Source organism: Pleurodeles waltl, chromosome 4_1 (genome assembly GCF_031143425.1).
Source record: "Pleurodeles waltl isolate 20211129_DDA chromosome 4_1, aPleWal1.hap1.20221129, whole genome shotgun sequence".
In the NCBI taxonomy this organism is placed as follows: domain Eukaryota; kingdom Metazoa; phylum Chordata; class Amphibia; order Caudata; family Salamandridae; genus Pleurodeles; species Pleurodeles waltl.
The window spans coordinates 156,741,665-156,762,587 of record NC_090442.1 but is presented as its reverse complement, the minus strand read 5'-3'; the positions used below and the strand labels follow the sequence as shown (position 1 = coordinate 156,762,587).

At 47.8% G+C, this 20,923-nt stretch overlaps 1 protein-coding gene across 1 annotated transcript in view; it reads right to left on the bottom strand.

The window, feature by feature from the left end:
* NUP205 (nucleoporin 205) overlaps positions 1-20,923 on the bottom strand; it is a 525,888-nt gene that overhangs the window by 70,744 nt on the left and 434,221 nt on the right. Inside the window, exons 34-35 of the mRNA XM_069227955.1 lie at positions 19,777-19,915; positions 8,371-8,497 (exon numbers count right to left, since the gene is read on the bottom strand). Coding sequence (XP_069084056.1) covers positions 8,371-8,497; positions 19,777-19,915 — 266 coding nt within the window. The remainder of the gene's footprint in view (positions 1-8,370; positions 8,498-19,776; positions 19,916-20,923) is intronic.

The window sequence follows — 20,923 nt, the reverse complement described above, 5'->3', positions numbered from 1 at the left end:
AAGTTTTGACAATACTGTGTTCAGTTCCCATGGAGGAGAGGGTCTCCTAATGGGCGGAAAAACTTTTTTCAAACCTTCTAAGAAATCATTGACTACTGGTTTCGTAAAGAAGGATTCCTGAGAAGGTGACTTACGATAGGCTGTAATGGCAGACAAATGTACCTTAATAGATGATACCTGCAGACCGGACTTTGCCAGATGAAGTAAGTACGACAATATGACATCCTCCTGAGCCCGTATAGGATTCTGACCTTGTTGACAGCACCATATGTAGAACCTCTTCCACTTAAAAGCGTAAGAACGCCGCGTGGAAGGTCGTCTGGACTCTTTCAAGATGTTCATGCACTCCTGCGAGAGCCCTAGGTGCCCATATTGCAGGAATTCAGGAGCCATGCTCAGAGAGGGTAGGTTGGGATGCAGAACCCTGCCCTCCATCCTGCTCAGAAGATCCGGTCTGCACTGCAGCCTCCTGTGAGGTTGTTCCGATAGGTTGAGGAGATCTGTGTACCAGAATTGACGGGGCCATTGCGGTGCTATGAGAATCATTCTGGTGCTGGATCTGTAAAGTTTGTTGATCACTACCGGTATGAGGGGAATCGGTGGAAAGGCGTAGAGAAATATCCCTGACCAGTCAATCAACAGGCCATTCCCTCGAGATCCCGGACGGTAGAACCTGGATGCGAAGTCTGGGGATTTCTTGTTTACTTCGTCTGTGAAGAGATCCAATTGAGGCCGACCCCATAGAGCGAAGATGTCTTAGACGACTTCGCCGTGTAGGACCCAATCGTGGGCGTCCTCTAGGTGTCTGCTCAGGAAATCTGCTTCCACGTTTTGATGACCTGGCAGGCGAACCGCTGTAAGCGACATTCCTCTGGCCAGGAGCCAATGCCATATTGTTTGGGGCTCTCGAGATAGGGGTAGGGATCTCGTTCCCCCCTGTCTGTTCAAATAATACATTGCTGTTGTATTGTCCGTTTGTATTAGGAGAGACTTCCCCTGAATCGATGGAGCAAAAGACTTGAGAGCCAGATGGACCGCTCTGAGCTCCAGTAGATTGATGTGGTACTTCTTTTCGTTGTCGGACCACAGGCCCTGAGCTTGAAGGGGACCCAGATGAGCCCCCCATCCCTGAAGAGACGCATCCGTTACCAGAATGTCGGATGGAATTACCTGGTGAAACGGAGCACCTACTGACAGGTGAGGTCTGTGCATCCACCATTGCAATGACTGACGTGCCGCTATTGGTAGCCGCACTCTGTCCTCCCAGCGACCTGTCCTTTGGCTCCAGTTGTTCTCCAACGCCTCTTGGAGGGGCCTCATGCGCAGCCTGGCATTTGGGACAATGAAAATGCATGATGCCATGGAGCCCAGCAGAGATGTCACCTGACGGGCAGCCGGTGCGTCAGATTTTTAACAGGTCTTGACACTTCCTCTTTATTGATAATAGTCGTTCCTCCGAAGGATACACTCTTTGGAGCTCTGTGTTTAGTATAGCTCCCAGGTAGTGGAGGTTCTGTGTTGGAATCAAGGTGGACTTTTGGTAGTTGACTGGAAGACCTAGAGACTCGAAAACCTTGAGCACAATGTCCCGATGGCTTCTCGCCTGATCCGGAGAGGAAGCTTTCAGTAACCAGTCGTCTAGGTATGGGTAGACGAAGATTTTTTGTTTTCGAAGATGTGCTGCTACCACTGCCACACATTTCGAGAAGACGCGGGGGGCAGATTTCAGGCCGAATGGTAGCGCACTGAACTGATAGTGCTGTGAGGCTATCTGGAAGCGCAAAAATTTCCGATGCTTGGGAGCTATCGGGATGTGAAAATATGCATCCTGCAGGTCGATGGAGCACATCCAGTCTCCCTGATGTAGTTGAGGGAAAATCTGGTGAAGAGCCAGCATCCTGAACTTCTGTTTTCTTATGTACTTGTTCAGCAGCGTTGAGTCCAGAATTGGTCTGAAAACGTCTCGGCCTTTTATCGCCACTAGAAAATAACGGGAGTAAACCCCCTTTCCTCTGTGCGCAAGTGGAACCTTTTCTATTGCCTTCTTTCGTAAGAGGGCGAGAGCCTCTTTGAGCAGCAGGTTGAGATGAGATGGATTGCGTTTGGCTGGTGGCAAGTGCGGTGGAGGTTGTCTGAAAAGAAGAGAGTAGCCATTTTCAACAATGTTGAGCACCCATTTGTCTTTTGTGATAGAGTGCCACTTGTGAAGAAAATCTGTGATACTTCCCCCCCACCGGAGTGGTGTACAGTGTCGAGGGAAGCGAGACCTCATTGTTTGGCCGGCGCTTTCGGTGTGGACTGCTGAGGTCTACTTGACCCTCGTTCCCTTGTGGGCTTACGAGCCTGAAAAAGAGGGCGTCCCTGCCTTTGCTGTGGCCTCTGGGACCAGTGAGGGGTTTGAACCCTCTGCTGGAAAGGGCGCCTGTCAAAAGGCCTATACCTCCGCCTGAAGTCCTTCTTCCTCTCCAGGCCTACTGCCCTCATGGTGTCCACGTCATCTTCATGCGTGCCATTTCGTCATATGTATGGGTACCAAACAGCGAGTTCCAGTTGAATGGGAGATTTAAGATGCACTGTTGAGCTTCCTGTTTTAAACCAGTCAGCCTCAGCCAGGAAGACCTTCTTGCACAGATTCCATGTGCGTACCCATGCGCAGCTAAGTCTGCTCCATCCGCCGCTGCGCTGATGACTTGGTTGGATACCAGACATCCCTCTTGCAGGATTTCTTGGAAGTCCTGTCTGTCTTCCCTGGGCAACTTTTCTGTGAACCTGTTGAGGGAGTCCCACAGAGAACGGTCATACCTGCCCAGGAGTGCAGAAGCGCTGGAGACCTTCATTATAGATGCCGCCGTGCCGCACATTTTTCTCCCCAGAGAGTCGAGATGCCTGCTCTCTTTGTCCGGTGGGACTGTGGAGGATGATGCCACCGAGTGGGTTTTTCGGGCTGCGGCCAGGATTACTGAGTCCGGTGGCGGATCCGTTCTTAGGAACAAAGGGTCCTGTTCAGGCGCTTTATATTTTTTCAAAATCCTAGCCGGAGCAGATTTGAGGGTGGCTGGAGCCAAAAAAGTGTCCATGGTTGGCTGCAACAGACCAGGCACTAGCGGCAGTAGCTTTTTTGAAGCTGTTCTATGTTGCAGAGTCTCAAAAATGACTGACGAGGAGGTAGATGGTTCTGGAACCTCTATATTTAACTTCTGCGCTACCCTTAAAAGTACCTCATTAAAAGTGGTGATGTCATCCACCGGTGAGACCCGAGCTGGTGGAGAATCTGTTAAGGTGGGGGAGTAACGTCCGACGGATGATCCTGACGACGACCAAGAGGGCGATCTTCTGTGTCGTGATCTTGACCTAGATCGTTGTTGGGAACGTGACCTGCTGCGAGACGCTGTAACAGAGCGTCCAGGCCTCGTGGTCGGTTGGCGCGGAGCAGAACTAGCCCGTTCTGCCCGCGCTGTGGGTGATGGTGTTCTCGGAAGAGAGGCAGTAGGAGAGTACATTCGTGAATACTGCGAATCCGGGGAGGCCGCTGGTCTATTAAGGCTCTCCAACCATTTTGGTGATAAGTTGATGGGTGACACATGCCCCGATGATGCCGCTCTCGAACGAGATGAATCGCTCTGTATGGAGACCACTGGAGATGGTGCGGCCTTGTCTGCTGGAGGGAGGCGATGTTCTACTCCCTGCGAGACAGGTAAAAACTGTGTCGATGTCGACGGCTGTGCCGACGTCGAAGGGCGCGCCGCCGGTTGTTCTTGCCTTGACGTTGAGTGTCTCGACGTAGAGCGTCTTGACGTCGAACGGCGATCTCTGGACCTCGACCTACTCGCCGTCGCGTGCCTCGATGTGGAGCGGTGGGAGGCCCACGGCGGATGCCGCTCTTGCCGTCGTGGCAATTTCGACGCCGTGTCTCTTGACGTCGGGGGGCGTGAGGTCTTCGGCAGCGAACGGGCACGCCGGTGATGGCTCGACGTCGATCGGCGGGCTGCCGTCGACGGAGATATGCCCCTGAGATGGCCATGTTCCCTCGACGCCGTATCCTTCGACGTCGGGCGGGTCGCCGTCGACCTATGGCGGTGAGATGGTGGCAGCGACGACGTCGACGGAGAACAAACAGGTACTTTCCTACCTGCTGACGTCGACCTAGCCATTCTCTCCTGAGAGTGGCCTGTTGTCTGCCTGGGAAGCGAAGAGGATGATGTTTTCTGCCTCTCGTGAAGCCCATGAAGCCTGATCTTTTCTCTGTCCTTCAGAGTCCTCTTTGACATATTCTTGCAGTGTTTGTAAGTGTCAGGGCAGTGACTCTGAGGCAGGCACACAATACAAAGAGTGTGTGGATCTGACTGGGCCTTCTTCTTCCCACAAGAAGGGCATTTGACAAAAAGGAAAGGCATTTTTCTGTCAGGAAAAAACTGCCAAACTCAGACAAAGATGTTAGATGTCGAGTAAAACAGGAAAAACCGCTGTTTTAATTTATTTTTCAGAGAAAAACTCAGAAAAACTGAGAGCTCAATGCTCCAGGATCCTCTCAGAAGAAGCCGGAAAAAAGAACTGACCTAACTGTGAACCAACTGTCACCTCTCCTTCAACCCTGAGGCATGGTGGGATACTGGAGGTGCTCAGGGTCTTAAAGGCACGGTGCCAAAGTTTTTATGGTTCTCCTGTGTTAACCTGCATGCAGCCTATTGGCTAAGAATGCTCCATTGTTTTTCAATGTAGTTTTTTCTCTTTTTTCTCTAGTGATTACTACTGCTTATTTCCCTAAGCCCAGTTTTGGGGGCTTGGGTAGATATTTATTCTCTATTGTAATTTTTATTATGATAAAAAAAAAAAAAAAAAACTTCATAGAAATAAAGCATTTTTGCCTGTTTATGATTATAGCCTGCATTGCCGTTTTACACATGTATATATGAGTCTAGTATGAAAGATGTGTCTACTAAAAATGCTATATATATATTTTTCGTGCATATTTCATACTTTATATGTGTGTTTTTGATGTATGCTCCGGGGTCACCGCACAAGGGCGGGAATATTCAATGTTTATGACTATTGATGAGGATCCCCTGGAAGAGAAATATGAGAATTCCCAAATGTATGTATGATATAAGGGACTGCTCAGGGAGCATATTCACCCCTTGACCGGTACCTTGCAAACCCTGCAGGCCTAAGAGGGGGTGAAACTGTACTTTAGTGCAGATTTTGTCAATAATCTGCAACACAGTTTAAGCACCACAGATCTTTAGTAAGCACAACAGACAAAGACTATGAATGCCCACTCACATTGTACGGCCTAACCCCAGGTCACAGTCAATACCACAAAGGCCCCCTCTGGGAGAGGCTCCCTGTGAGCAAACACCGAGCTGCAAAAGACAGCGATCTCTCACATGCATCCCGCACATATATGTTCACATGTAAGTAACCAAAAGCCTCTTATCCGTGTGGCACAGCAGGGACTTATCTAAAAAAAACTGGCACCGGCATTATCACTCTCAGTCAAGTTAACGTGAATTTACAGTGAGTGAGACTCTGGTAGTGAGGTTCATTCACAGTAAAAGGTAAAAAACCAGGTAGCTACAAGCAAAGAAATCCAGGGGAATTAAGGGCACGATGTAGCAAGCAGTTTTGCCCATTCTGTGTCTATGGGAAAATGTGTTTGTACATATGGCCCTAAGTGAATAGATCACACTTTGCAACAAGACTCAAAGAAAATATTGATTTATTGGCCATTAGAAATGGTTCTATCCTATTTATTTCGTCATGGAAAGAGCTTAAAAAGTTCTTGCAGTTCTCTTTGAAATCTGTTCAAGAGATTGTTTTAAGATATTGTTTCTTAATCTCTAAAACTCTTAGGGTGATTTTTAGACAGATTTATTACAAATTTAAAGAAATATTTGTTAGCCACAACTATGTCTTACTTATAGACATTGAGTTGATTCATAGTATTACAAGGCTTGATTTACAAGGGTTTAGCTGTCAGTGTTTCTGTCGTTCTTAGGTTTCTCTTTGTATAATTTGTTAGAGAACTATCATGTTGAAATAATATTTTGCCTTTTTAATTTAAGTGGGACAAGATCACCTGCCACTTAAGTCATGACTGAGTAGTAATGATCTGCCATTATGACCACACCAGGCTTTATTTTGATGGACATTACCTTTGTAGAAATTAACAAGCTACTTCTACCTTAAGAATCACCTTTTCTTGTAGAGACTATTTACACTCCCTTCGGTGGCACAAGGTGTCTTCCAACAACGAGGAGAACCTTTGATGAAACTACCTGGCACCACAGAGAGCGCAAGTATACAAGCTTTTGCATGTTGGCAGTTCATCCTCAGAGATGCCTTCTGCCTGGACGAGGTCTCACTTGGACAGATTCCTGTACTCCTTTCCACCCTTTCCTATGCTCCCCCAGAACATTGAAAAAAAACAAAAAAAGGCCCGGCGCAGGCGATTCTACTGGCTCCAGGCTAGGCAAGGAGAGTGGGGTACGCAGATCTTCTGGCCATGAGCATTTGTCCTCAGTTTCAGCTGTTCCTTTGAGAATATACCCTGTTGCAACAGCAAGGCAGAGTTTTGTACCTCAGACTTTCATGTGTTGGGCCACTTTCATGTGTGGGGACTGAACAGTGAAAGTTGATGGCTTTTGATCTTCCTCCTGAAGCCTTCGTCCAAAACTGTATAAACAGGACATTGGGAGAAGTTTGCTGTCTGATATTCCTCCTGTGACACGCAAAGTTGCCTAACTTTGTTTTTGATTTTTTTTCTCTAGTCCAGCATGGCCTTGCTGTGGTGACACTTAAGAGTTCCCTTTCAGCCTTTCTAGTTGCCTGATCAGCTAGTTCTTTCCAAATCACTGGTTGTGATATCTTCCTTGAATGTGCTGATCCACATGTTCCTGTCAACAGCTGCTGTGATGTCACAATGGACCTTAATTTCATTCTCACTTAATGTGCACTACGTTTGAACGGACACAGAGTTGTTTTATACGTCTTTCGACCATAAAGACAGTGTTCCTCATCACTATAACATCTGCTTGATGAGTGAGTGAACTCCAGGCCTTGTCCGTCCTTATTGCCAAAGGCAGTAAGGCTCTTCTACAAAGGGCAACCCATTACCTTGCTGTCTTTCTACACCACACTTCATCCGTCTACGGAAAAGGAGTGGCTCCACTGTCTTGATCCCCTCAGGTTTTACATTGATTGGACCAGAGACTATCAATTAGACAATCAATTTTTGCGGGCCTTTCTGGAGCTAAAGAGGGGAAAATAATACAAACAGGACCAGTAACCAATAGATTGTGTTACTCATAAAGATCTGCTATGTGCTAGCAATGAAACAGTCCCCAGAAGGTTTACAATGCTTATTCCAACACAGCAAAATCTGCTACCAGTGAGTTAGAATGCAGCAACTCCAATTACAGTGCACTACGATCTTGTTATGAAAATGTTCCTAATGTAGTCTGCTGCCTGGGGAAATTCATAAGCTGTGGAATTTGTGGTTAAAAGTCTCTATCAGCAGTTAATTTTCATTACAGGCAAGTTGCTTTCTTTGAACACTTGCACCCAAAATGTTTTTTTCTTAATTTCACAATTAATAGATGTTTCAGTGCAGTGAAACAGGAACAGGAAGTGATCAAACTTGTCCTCTGAATTAGAGTTTCTCACTCAGTAGTGCAATTTTTAAAGATTGGTTCCAGGCTAGAGCTTTTCACATATGTGGATCTTGTAAAACGTTGTTTGGTCTGTTTGTCTGACAGATGCTCGCTGTGGGACCTCCGTAAAGGTCAGAAATTGCCATCTTTTGTTTATTTTTTTTTGCCAGAACCAGCAATGGCACAGTTAATTTGCAACCGGCGGGTAAGGGGAAAGAACAGGACAAAACAGTAACATGTGTCCACAGAAATGAAAAAAGAACAGTTAACAGTGCTGGTGGGGATCCAAGACAAAGTTCTGTAGGCATTGTAATTTGAACTTTGAGGCATATATTAGGATCCCAGAAAGGCAAGCATAGAAGAATTCTCTGTTCAAGAAAACCCTCAATATGGGCAACAGAGAGGCACTCTGGGAGAACTGGAACCCATCACCAACCAGAGAAAAGATGTGTAAAACATGGTGTCCGACCAGGTGGAGACATGGATGGATCTGAGCTTGTCCTCTACTCTTATATAATTATTATAAAATAAAGTAGGTTCACCTGATCCAGTGCTACCCACAAAACATAACAATCTAGAGTATAGGCTCAATGGGCTGGGGTGAAAAAATAATAAATTGCCATGCTTTCACTATTCTTTCATTTTGTAAAGACCATAAAGTCACTATATCCCATGAGCTTCCATTTCAGATATGAGTGATGTTATTTATTGCTCATCTTACCTGGAAGCGCTGCTTTGCTGATGATGCCCGTTAGCAAAGCCAGCTCCTTCAGCGACCCAGCGCTCACCTCCTGACACCGCAGAATTGCTTGGGTTGTGTCTGAATGGGCAATAAGGAACTGCAACACCTGTGTAAAATAAAACAAAAGAAAGTAAACATCGGCAAGATTATTAAAATATGCAGAAATAATGTACCAACTGCGTGGAAAAAAATTGGAAACGCCCAAAAACATTAATCATGGAAAACTCACTAAAGTCACTCAATGCTCTGACTACTGACTAGAATGAAAGTTAAGTCTTTGGGAAGTAAACTATGAAATATAACCCAAGTTAAAATTATACATTGCACAAAAGTAAAAACAAGAGCACTGCCTGAGGAAGACACAAAATAAAACAATGCATATACTATACAGAAAACAGGAAACTCTCGCTAAAACAAGGGAAGGATTAAAAGTAATATCCACCAGGGAAGACAAACTCAGTTAAGAGAAGACAGGGCAGGGGGCGCGCACCAAGGCATAGCACGCCCCCAATTGGACCGGTTCCGGGCCGCAGCCCAACTGTGGGTGCCTGGCAAATAAAATAAAATACAAAAATAAAAATCGCCCTTACCCCGTGGGGTGAACAGACTGGTTGATAGGGGCGTGGTGGAGGCTCCCGGGGTGACCGGCAGGGGCAGCCAGAACAGGTTAAAAGGGGACTCCAAGTCCCTGGAGCGTCAGGTTGTTTACTTGACCCTGGCTGCCCCTGACGATCAATCAAGTGCACACCACCAAAGGACTGGAGGAATTCTTTGGATGCTTCGCTTTCGCCCAGCAGAGGATTTTGTTCCAGCAATGCCCTTCTGCTGCCTTGACCCCTGCTGCTCTCGCTCTTGTCTACACCTCTCTCTGGCCTGGGGCAATGGCAGCTGGCAGGGAAACACCAGCAGGGTGATTTAAGGTCTGCCTTGACATTTGTGACCGGCCCTTGCTGCTTTGCTGCCGTTGTTGGGGCCCTGGGACCAGGAGAGGCATCACAGACAGGGTAAGGAAAGGTGGGGGTCGTGGTGGTATTCTGGGGAGGGCAGGGGTTTGCTCTCTGCTGGTTCCTTTGTGTTGAGAAGTGGAGACTTCCTCATGGGCGGCAGGGACAAGAAACAATTGAAATACATTTGTCGTACTTGCAGTTTTTACATTGTGCAATTTTCTCTGTATACTTTGAGGCCAGTAGATGGCAGTATTGGTTCATTAAGTAATCCCAGAACTTGTTATTGTATTTTATTTGGTGAACCTTTTTTGATACGGATATTGTTTGTAGTTGTAATTTTAATAACTGGATTATTGTTGTGTGTGTTTGCCAACCTTTTTTTACTTTGTCTAGTGGAAGTATTCATAGCTATTACTCTCCTTTTATGGTGTTATTTTTCTGATTGTGTGTTGGGGCAGCTGTGTGCGTGAGGGCATTTTTATAGTCATGCCACCAAAACAGGTAAAACGTAAACTTGATGTGGAGGCAGTTATGGGGCGCCTAGATGCTATGGATCAGGTTCTAGCTCTCATGCAACCAGCTCTAATGTCACTGGCACAGAAGGAGGCTGAAGGCAGTCAGCTGGGTGGCGAGACTCCAGTAGTAGAGGTGGACTCTGCAGCAGATCAGAGCAGGTGCCCAAGGTGGGCTGGGATCCCACAAAAATCAGCATTACCGCTGGTTCCTAAGAGGGCTAGGAAGGTTACACCTAATCGGGGGTGGGGGTGAAGTTGGGGGGTAGTCAGCCCAAAAGAGGTCACTCGCGGAGGGGGCACAGGACCTCAACATGGGACAGGCAGACACACATCAGACCTCAAAATGGGACAGGTAGACACACAATCAGAGGTCGCCATCACTGGAGCGGTGTCAGGCTCAACCTTGAAGGGTGCTAATTCTGTCAGTGAGCGGGAACCTGGAGGGGACCTAGTTAGCTGCTTAGCAAAAGTGCTAACCTGGCTGGCGAAGTTAAGCAATGCCCGCAGATGGATTTGGCAAGTGAGGGGTCAGCATTAGCCACATTAAAAGGCTTAGCAATGGGTATTAGTGCAAATCTACAAGGGACTACAACAGGAACACACAAGCCCCCTAGGGCCACAGCCACCACATCGCATGAGCCCCCACCCCCACCCGCCTACGACCTCCTCCATCGCCACTCCGGCGGTGGGGGGGCGCAGGTGCAAGTAGGGATGTGTTGGGCTTTCAATAAAAAAGCATGTTCTAGGCCACAGGGTTCCTGCAAATTCAAGCACAATCTTTTGCGGTACAGCAGGGCATCCTGAGTTCAAATGCTTCAAGAAGTCCAAAGAAAAGGGTGGGCAGAAATGAGGATAATGTTTTCTTGGTCCCAGGGGACCCTTCACCTGTGCCTCTCTTGGCTATGAACCCTTGGCTTAATTTGTATTCGGCACAAAATTTCAAAAATGTTGTATGAAGGTTTCCGCAGTGGTTTTAGGATCCCAGCTGCAGGGGAGCAAGGCCCAAAAATTTTGTAAAAACCAGCAGTCTTTAGACATGGCACAAGAGGTAGCTGAACGCAAGATATTGAAGGAATTGGGTCTGAATAGGATTGCTGAGCCATTTGCGCATATTTAGAGCAATTTAGCACGTTTTTGGAATGGGTATTTAAACAGGTTTCAGGGTCACCTAATGTCATTCATTATCTAGACGACGTCTTGTTCCTGGGACCGAGTGGATCAGATAGGTGTGCTAAGTCTTTGACTGCATTCAAGTCCCTGATGGATGAATTTGGCGTCCCTTTAGCTCAGGAAAAAACAACAGGACCAGCCACAATCTTGGTATTTCTGGGAATCAAAATCGATTCAGTGAGGGGCGAGTGCAGATTGCCCTAGGATAGTGTCATGGCTTTCAGAGGATCCTTAGAAGCCTGCTTGGTGGCCAAAAAAGTCACCCGGCGTCAGTTACAGGTGTTGGTGGGTCAACTTAATTTTGCCCTGCGGATCATCCAATGGGGCACCCTTTCTCATGCTCTATTGCTCAGTCTATGTCTGGCTTAAGGGAGAAACATCATAGGACTCGGTTGTGTGCTGAAGTAAGACATGACTTAAGGATTTGGTTGGATTTCAACAGGGCAGTGTTGTGGCCGGCCCCTCGGCGGTCCAATCAGGAACTCAGTTTATTTACTGACTCAGCGGATAGTAGTGATTTTGAAGCCATTTTGGGTACCAGGTGGTGCGCACAGCCCTGGCCTCAGGCTTGGCAGACATCCGGGTTAGTTAAGAACATCACCTTTCTTGAGGTATTTCCAATAGTGGTGGCACTACACATATAGGTAGACCAACTTCGCAATCAATCTGTGGTTTTTTGGTCTGACAACATGGCAGTGGCCCAAAGTTTTAATTTTCAACATGCTAAGTGCAGAAGGGTGTTAAGACTGTTGAAAGAGCTGGTGTTGATCTGTCTGAAGAATAACATTCTTTTTCAGGCAAAACATGTGCCAGGTATTTTTAATAACGCAGCTGATGCATTGTCTCGTTTCAAGTTACAGGATTTTCAGCAGTTCCACCCAGGGGCTGAGTTGTAGCCCACATATTTCCTGGGACAGCTGTGGAATCTTGGCACTCATCCTTGGCAGATCTAGTGGCAGCCAGCCTTGCACCAAAAACAAGAAGGGCATATGAGAATGCATTTCATAATTACATAAATCACACATCTGCCAACCCCCTAATGCAGCCTGGCTCCTTGAGTAGTTGGTTGGGTTTTCTGGAGCTTTTGCGAAGTCAGGGTAAATCTTCTGCGTGTGCCAGGCGCCACATCTCCGCCATAGCCTTTTTTACCAAACTAGGGGAGGGCGGGCTGATCATTCTCGATCTTTTCTTAACAGACAGGCACTCAAGGGATGGGAAAGGTTGGAAAGTCGATCCCGGACCAGCAGCACCCCATTGACGTGGACAAGCTGGAACAGATCTTGGGGGCCCTGGCTGGGATCTGTTACTCTGATTTCGAGGCCACTCTATTTTCAGCAGCCTTTGCGCTTGCCTTTTTTGGAGCTTTTTGAATCTCAGAACTTGTGGCCAGGTCGAAGCAGGACTTTTCACTGCGGAATTTTGGTGACTCATGTTCTCTGGAAAGGGGGGGATTTGGTAATTACTATACCACGGTCCAAGACAGACCAGTCTGGCAAGGGCGAACAGTTAGTACTGGGGAGGGCTGGTGACTTCAGTGGTTGCCCTGTGCGTGCAGTTCAAAGGTACTTGCAGATTTGCCCCAGGTTTTTTCCACCTTTTTATTGGTTCATGCATCTGGTGTCTCCCTCACTAGGTATCAGTTTTCCCAAGTTTTGCGAAAAGCCTTGCCGGCGATTGGCATGCATGGCAAATTTAGTTCCCATTCATTTAGGATAGGAGCGGCAACATCAGCAGTGGGGGCAGCGCTCAATACCGAGACGGTCAAAGGGATTGGGAGGTGGAAGTCAGATTGCTATACGCGCTATGTATGCCTTCATACGATTTAGGAACAATTTTCTAACGGTTTTCCTTTTTGTTCCCAGGACCTCTCAATTTAACATTGGGCACATGGCTCCAGCCAGTGTTTGTGTTATTGGACATTCCTTTGTGCGTCGGGTGCGGCCGTCCTGCAACCTGTCCAGGGGCTATCATAGCGTGGTCCCATATCTTTCCTAGGCGGATTTGGAGGTCAGTGCGCTCAACGAAGGTCCTTAATGAATCAGCCAGGTGGCTGAACAGCCGCATGAAACGGCTTCTGAACACATCAATGCTAAGGACTGTTGTGCACGGATGCCTTCAAGGAGAGGCAATGTTTCACAAAGATGAATACACCTGTCGGATGGTGGACATATTGTGTTTGTTGATCACTTGGTAGCATTTTCAATACAGTGTCTCTCTCAGACCCAAGCATCTTAGTCTTTGGGGGAAGGCCTGGTTGGTCAGGAAACCAACCAGGCCTGTGGAGGGAAGGAGTCCTGTTTGGGCACAAAGCAGGTGGATAACCTTGGCATCAAGAATACTAGTGAAGGCGAACTCAAGACGGTATCAGAAGCCTTTTGGCTCAAACCAGGGTTGCGGTGCTGTGGTTGTAGAGAAGATGCTCGGGACGACAGATACCGCAAATGTCCATAGCTCCCCCCATGGTACTCCATTACATGGCCCTGGAATTTTGAATTTGGGGGGGATGGAGACTGTGCCAGGGGACCAAGGTATGGCCCGGTTGCTCTGGACCATCCCCATCTGGTGCCAGGGGGGATCCCTTGCTTAGGGTTGGCTCTGGCATGGTTGGATTGGGGGACAGTTTTCATGCTGGCCCGCGCCCCCTCTATCTTGAGGGGCCGGGTGAGTCTCGCCTTGTGAAGAGTAATTTGTTTGGGGGGGGGGGGGGGGGGGGGGGGGAGACACGGCCCCCAGTCTACAGTTGATGCCCACAGGTGCCTGGTGGGTGGACAACCATGACTCCTTTTAAAGAACCGAAACTATGACTTGAGATGCATATTGTAAATAAATATTGGAAATTAAGGATGAAAGAAAAATTGAAAAAATGTGATGATGTTTTTTATGTCGTGTTTATGTGGTTGTGAATAAATACGGCCTGAGAATTGTTATATTCTCTATCGCAGGAAAGTTTTCAGTCTGCTTTGTTTACTGTAAAAATTAAGTACACTCCTCCAGGTGAAAAGATCACAGAGGGGAACTAGTGTGACCTATTTGGCTATTTGATTGAAAGGTATCGATACGGTCCCTCACCTGTTCATTTTTTGCCCACAAAGAATCATGAAAAGAAAACTTATTGGCTTTTAATTAAATATCGAGTGTGCATTTCCCAAAAGTTTTTATGCAATGGTAAAATGCAAGGTAAGTACAGTTTAAAGTAGCACAGTTAGGGTTTAGCACATGATCCAGAATTATTAACACATGAAACTGCCACGCTGTGCCGTCTATCACAGATTCTTTTTATCACAGTTGATCATAAATTGCATCATACATACTTAAGGCACTTGACTGAAATACTGTGCAGTTTATTGATGCATAGATATCCTTCTAGTAATGTAATCAGAGCGATGTCTTATGGTATTTTTCCTCGTTAATTACAAAGATCCTATTACAGCCTTACAGTATTTCAAATACAGTTGATTCTGACACAGTATTCCATAGATTCAGAAGACAGCCAAGCCTGGGGCTTCTTCAAGGCTGAATGAAGCACTGGAATATTAAAAGAATGTTGATGATTAAAAAAACCTATTTATTGTTAAATTGCATTTATTGATCACAATACGTGTCACGCAGTGCCAGAACACAGCAAATGTGCCCTTTAACTATATATTTACATAAGTGAAAGCGAGTCTATTGTGTAGGTGTAATATCCTCAGTACCCCGAAGCCCACCCTGCACCTCTGCTAGTCGCCCCGCTCCCAACTCCTTTTCAAGTTTATTTCGCATACCATATGTTTTATTGAAGATGACTCCTCATGCCAACAACTTGAATGCCCACCACTCTGCGCGCCTGCCGTGTTCCAATTTTTATCAAAGTATCCACGGAGAGCCTCCCTCATGTCCAAATCATATTCAGTGTCTTCTAGCACCCCTGGGTGTTACCTCAGTCTAAGATGCAATTAAAATCTCCTGCCCATATCGCAGGTAACCCCATGTATGGTATTAGTTCAGTTGTGAGTGCCGGGAAAAATTCCCCGTCATCCGTATTGGGAGCATACACATTTAGCAGGCATATTTCCATACCATCCAGCACTCCATGCAGCAGCACACATCTCCCAGTGGCATCAAGCACATGTCCCCACAGCTGGAAAGGGGTACCCTGAGCCACTCATATAGACCCTCACCGACCATATGAGGAATAGGTAGAGGAGTAAAGTTGTCACTGCCATTTTCTCAGAGAGGGTGAGCAAGGCCCCCAATTTTTCTCTGGCCCCCCTGAATCTCCCTACACCATCGCTTATGCCAGCCATCATGCCTTTCTATACCGCGGTGCCATCTAGGAAGGAACCAAACTGTTAACCATCACAGAGGTCCCTTTCATCAGTATGCAGTCAGGGGGGCATTATTGTAATCAGTAGTAATCTGCTACACTATTCATTGTGTCTTTCCGTCCAGGAGGAAACCCCTCCGTGGTTGTCCTTCATGTAGTCACTTCACTGCTATCAGTCTTGTGGACACTCCTCCGCTCCGCCTCCACCTATGACTGCAAGGGACTGCCCAGTGCAGGTGACTGACTCAACCAGAGCCTTCGCCTCTTTCCTCTCCAGCCTCTGCGATTCAAGATCCAAGGAGCCATCCGGGTGCACCACTATAATCTCTGCAGAGGGGGGTGATTTCCTCCTGCTGCGCCTGCGAGTCGAAGTTCCTGTGGGATTGAGGCGCTGGCCCGAGGCACAGGAGCAGCCGGTGCTTCACGCTGGTGACGGACTCAACCAGAGCCCTCGCCTCTTCCCTCTCCAGCCTCACAGATCTCCAACCAGTCCAGGCGGCCCTTGTGAAGTATCTTTAGATTAGCAGGACACAGAAGCATATCTCAGCCCCACGGCTTTCAGTTTTTGCTTTCTCCCACTGCAGGATTGTCTCTGCATCTGCACTGATCCGGAGTAGTCTGGGAAGATCTGAATAATACAGTTCTCATACTGCAGATCTCCATGTGTACGAACCACAGGTAGGATCTCATCGTCATCCTTATGATTAAGCAATCACAGTATAACAGTGCAGGGGGTACCCCCGGTGGAAGCATCAGAGCCAAGGACCTATGGGCCCATTCCATTGCAAAAAAGTTAGAGAGATTCGCCATTGGGAGGGTTGACAGTATCCAGTCTTCCAGAAAGGCCTCCGGTCTGTTCCCTTTAGTCCACTTAGGGAATCCCTCAAACCTGAGAATGTTTCGATGGGATCTACCCTCTGTGTCCTCGATGCAGGCTTCCAGTGCCTTTGAGCAGGCTTCAAGAGCTGTCGCCGTGGCTCCAAGTCTTGCCATCTCGTCGCACAGTTCCTGCACCTGATTTTCTGTTGACCTCTCTGTCACCTTACGTAGCAGCTCTATCCTTACCCACGCTAACATTTTATGAATCTGGTAGAGAGAGACCCACTCTAAGCCATGGTCCATACTGTTCGACATTTCAGGTGCTATTTTACGTCCATCCGCCTTGGTATTGCTGTTGATCAGGCGCTATGGCAGGCGAGCCGCAACACAGGAAGAGTTCTCCATGTCAAGTAGAGGGGGCTTGAGGGTGGGGAATAATGAGACCCCATCAATTGCTTCGCAGTTCCCACACGTGCTCCCCGTTCAAAGTCTAGACCTTCCAGGTCCCGTCCACACCGCGAAAGGAGCTGCACAGGCCTCTCCGCATCTACTTATCTCGGAACCTGCGCTCCAGATGCCACCGCAGTAGGATTGATGATTTGCCTTCAAGTAGAGTCCGCTTCGGGGAGGAAGTGCTGAGAAGGGAGGCCGGGAGCGAAAAAGCAGGGCACCCAGAAGGCGGGCGCATGGAGAGCGCAACATCTCTAACAGTCTATGGTTAAACATCCACTTGTCCGGGTGGCCCATCCACTCACAGCACTACCAAGGGGGAGGAAGCTCTCCCTTTCAACCGCAACTCCAGCCAGACCAACTTTCTCGCCGTCGTCCACTCTGCTCCAGTCGGCCATCCACCTCAAGGCCAAATCTCTCTCCCGATGGGCGCCCCCCAGCACCGCGGCCCTTCCACTGTCTTCGGCTCAAGGAGTTATTGGGGGGGTCCAAACCCCCAATGTCCTCCACTATCGCCTTCCACCAACGAGGCATTGCCTCTCTATTGCTGTCCTCCGAGGCAGGCTGCACCTTCCGCTGCGCGGCGCCCTGGACGAGTGTAGGCCGCACCTCCAACTCACTGCTTCTAAGCCAAGATCAGGCCGCTAGGCTTCATCAGCTGGCCCAGCAGCCGACGGGGGCAGGGGCGGGCCCCTTTACAGTCTTCCCTCCTCTGTCCGGTGGCCACAGGGGCTGCCGCACCTCCTACCACGCTTCTCTCTCACCAGCCGCACTGCTTTGCTGGGCCCAGGGCCCTCCTGGTGGCCCTCCGCCGTTGTCCCCTCGGCTCTGCGTCTGCCGAAGCACTACACTAGGGCCACTCCTGTCCTGGCCAGCAGTCTACCACTCACTGATCCAGGGCGGGAAGTCCAGGGGCATCAGGATGATGGAGAATTACTGCAGGCGGGCCAGAGCGCGCTGTTAGTGCTGCCGCTCAGCCATCTTGCTGGCCGCCTCATAGCCATCTTTACTGAGACCCAGTACAGAAGCTGAAAAATCAGGATTATAGTCCGAAGGTCGTGGATTCAGTGGTCTGGAGGAAAAGTGTACCGTTGTACAAGATGGCTCAGATGAAGGGAAGCCTCCATTAAGAATTCAGGTGTGACATTGGCAGGTTGATTGAAAACCGCAAAGATGTTAAGATGTCTGCCGCTGTTTGCAGCTGGTCGGTGACTGACTATGGCGAGCCCGAATTTAACTACCTTTTTTTGAAGTAGGCAAAGATTGGTACCATCAACCTACCTCCGAAGATGGGCAGCAACCACCTTCATCACCCTTTGTGAACACTCCAGGGGCACTGGTGAGGCTGAAAGGCAGTATGGCACCAAGAACGTGTCCTTGTGAATGAAGGCATTGACTGGGCAAAGATCTAAGGCAGGAAGAAAGGTCTGCCCTTTTGCGACACTAGGAAGTATCTGGAATAACATCCAGTACCTACTTCCGAGCTCGGAACCCTAGCTATGGCTCCTTTTGGCTAAAAAAGCTTGCACCTTCTGACGTAAAATGGACAGATGGTCCTCCAAGGATTTGCTCTGATGTAGGCGGCAGGTGCAGTGATTCAAAAAGGAATTGCCGGGCATAGTTCTAGTGGACAATTTGGAAGACCCACCAGTCTGATGTAATTTCCTGCCCCACGGACAGGAAGGGGTAAACACTGCCTCCTACTGGGTGGCTATGTATGACTAAGGGCACACTGAAGAGGTCTGGAGGTTGTTGCCAGAGGTGCAGAGGCTTGAGATGTATGCTACTCCTGATGGCCTGGTTGTTGTCTGCTGGACCAACTATCCTGATCTCAAAAAGGCTAGAAATATGTTGTGCGCATCACAGGGCCTTACGCCGTTGCTACTCCACACCCCAGGCATATCCCCGAAAAAGGCAAAATTCTATGTGGTATTGCTAGACAAATAGTTTACCATAGCTTGGCTCTCTTTAAAATGCTCCAGGCCATAGTCCATCTTTTTGCAAACAGGCAGGTGTCATAGAAGGTCTTGTCCATTAAGGACACATGGGCATCTCATTAAAAGTCTGTGGATCTCATCCATGAGGGGCACCAGAGGAGCATGCTTATCCCAATAGCCTCTACTAGACAATCGGTGGTGTACAGACCACAGGGGATGACTAAACTTGGCTGCATCCTGGCCATCCTGAACGGTTTGGGTGAAGGAAGCCCATAGATCTTCTGGGACTGTCGTTAAGTTCTCACTATGTCCCAAACTGTGCATGTTTAACGTCCAAGACAGCAGATGGCATTGACCGATCGTAAGGCAAGGCTGGAAGAGGAGAACATGCTTGTCAAACATTCCATGCATCAGGAGTTGACTCTGGAAAGGCGTTTGAGCTGACCTTGCTTTCTACTCGTCCCCCATCCCATCCACTGTCGCCCCCATGTAGCTGACTGACTTGATATTTAGTTTCTTTTTTACTTACCCAAAGACTTCAACTGCAAAGATAATCTTCAGTGGGAACAACTACGGGTGCTGGTCCGCAGTCAACATCAACATTGAGGGGGGCCTACGTCAAGTCTTGCTGTGCTTTGTTACATAAAGCTTACCCCTCTTGTGCAGAAATGAACTTTCAGTTTATCTGACTGCAGTCATGCACTGGACCCAAACTCCAAAGAGAGACCTCTTGCGAATCTGTCACAGGCACCTGTTTGCAACAGTTCCTACAAGCTTTAAACCCTGTAGTCTTAGGGGGTGACATGTTACCTGGCACAATGGTAACGTTTTGTGAAGGATAATAACTTTAAAAGTGAAGACAAATAGAGGAGCAGTACTCCAGATCTGGGTCTGTGGGCACAGAATGAAAGGAAGTAATATCTAAGGGCATTAGTGGGCTTATAAGTGGCTTTGTTTGTCACTTCAGGAGCAGAATGACGCCTATGCAAAGCCAAAAGGCACCACCTACTAGTGTGGATGAGCACTTCCATTTGAGTTTCCAGATACATTCTGGGACCTGGGGATATTCACAAGGTGATTTATCTGTGGTTAGAAGTATTCAACACCTACCAGGCTATTTGTCCTTGAACAGATCAACTTATGATGTATAAATTCAGGAGCCTAACGTACCTACCCAGCTGACTCACTTATCGCACAAGCTAGGCAAATGTGCACCAGTATTTTGCAGAGCATTCTCTCACCTGTCCTGCTGCCTGTTGATGCTGTGCTGTGCAGGATGTCAAAATAACCTGAAAAAGCTGGAGTGCCGGTAGAAGAATCTGGCGATATCTCTCAACAGGTGCTGGTATGAAGAGGGGTGTATCTTGCATCCCGAACATTCTGAATAAAAGACAATAAAAAAGCTAAAAGCACCACCACAGACAAAATACATACTGCTACAGTAAAAAAAAAACCTCTCCAATTGTATAATCATCCCCTCTTTAGTCACTAATGTGGACAGAGATGACAAAGGAGGGGATTGAAGACCTGCAACTATGGATATAAACAGTGAAGACTGCATACTTTTTGGTCTATTATTTTTCAAGCCAGTTGCCTGTCCTTTATGTGTGAACAGCAATTCATAAGATTGAAACAGAGCCAGTTATACTTTGCTGGAAATCAATTAATAGGGATACTATTAAGGCTATCAGGTGACACATTGCTGGTTTGTGCTCTATGTCTACAGCAAAGATTTTCTCACATCAACACCAGACAATATTAAGCACATTGAACATTATAGCTAAGAGAAATGGGAAAGTGTTAGCCAAATTTCAACATGGTGTTGGGAGGTGATTGGAGGGCAGTATGGGTTTGATAGAGAGCGTGTATCTGGATTGGACTTGTTGCCCGCCCTCTCTACAAAGTCTTGGCTTGCTTATAATGGAAATGCCCCACCTAAATCAGTGAACTAAAAGCTAGTTGTAAGGAAATGCCTCCTTGGCATGGTTGCCCCCTGACTTTTTGCCTTTGCTGATGCTATGTTTACAATTGAAAGTGTGCTGAGGCCTGCTAACCAGGCCCCAGCACCAGTGTTCTTTCCCTAACCTGTACTTTTGTATCCACAATTGGCAGACCCTGGCATCCAGATAAGTCCCTTGTAACTGGTACTTCTAGTACCAAGGGCCCTGATGCCAAGGAAGGTCTCTAAGGGCTGCAGCATGTCTTATGCCACCCTGGAGACCTCTCACTCAGCACAGACACACTGCTTGCCAGCTTGTGTGTGCTAGTGAGGACAAAACGAGTAAGTCGACATGGCACTCCCCTCAGGGTGCCATGCCAGCCTCTCACTGCCTATGCAGTATAGGTAAGACACCCCTCTAGCAGGCCTTACAGCCCTAAGGCAGGGTG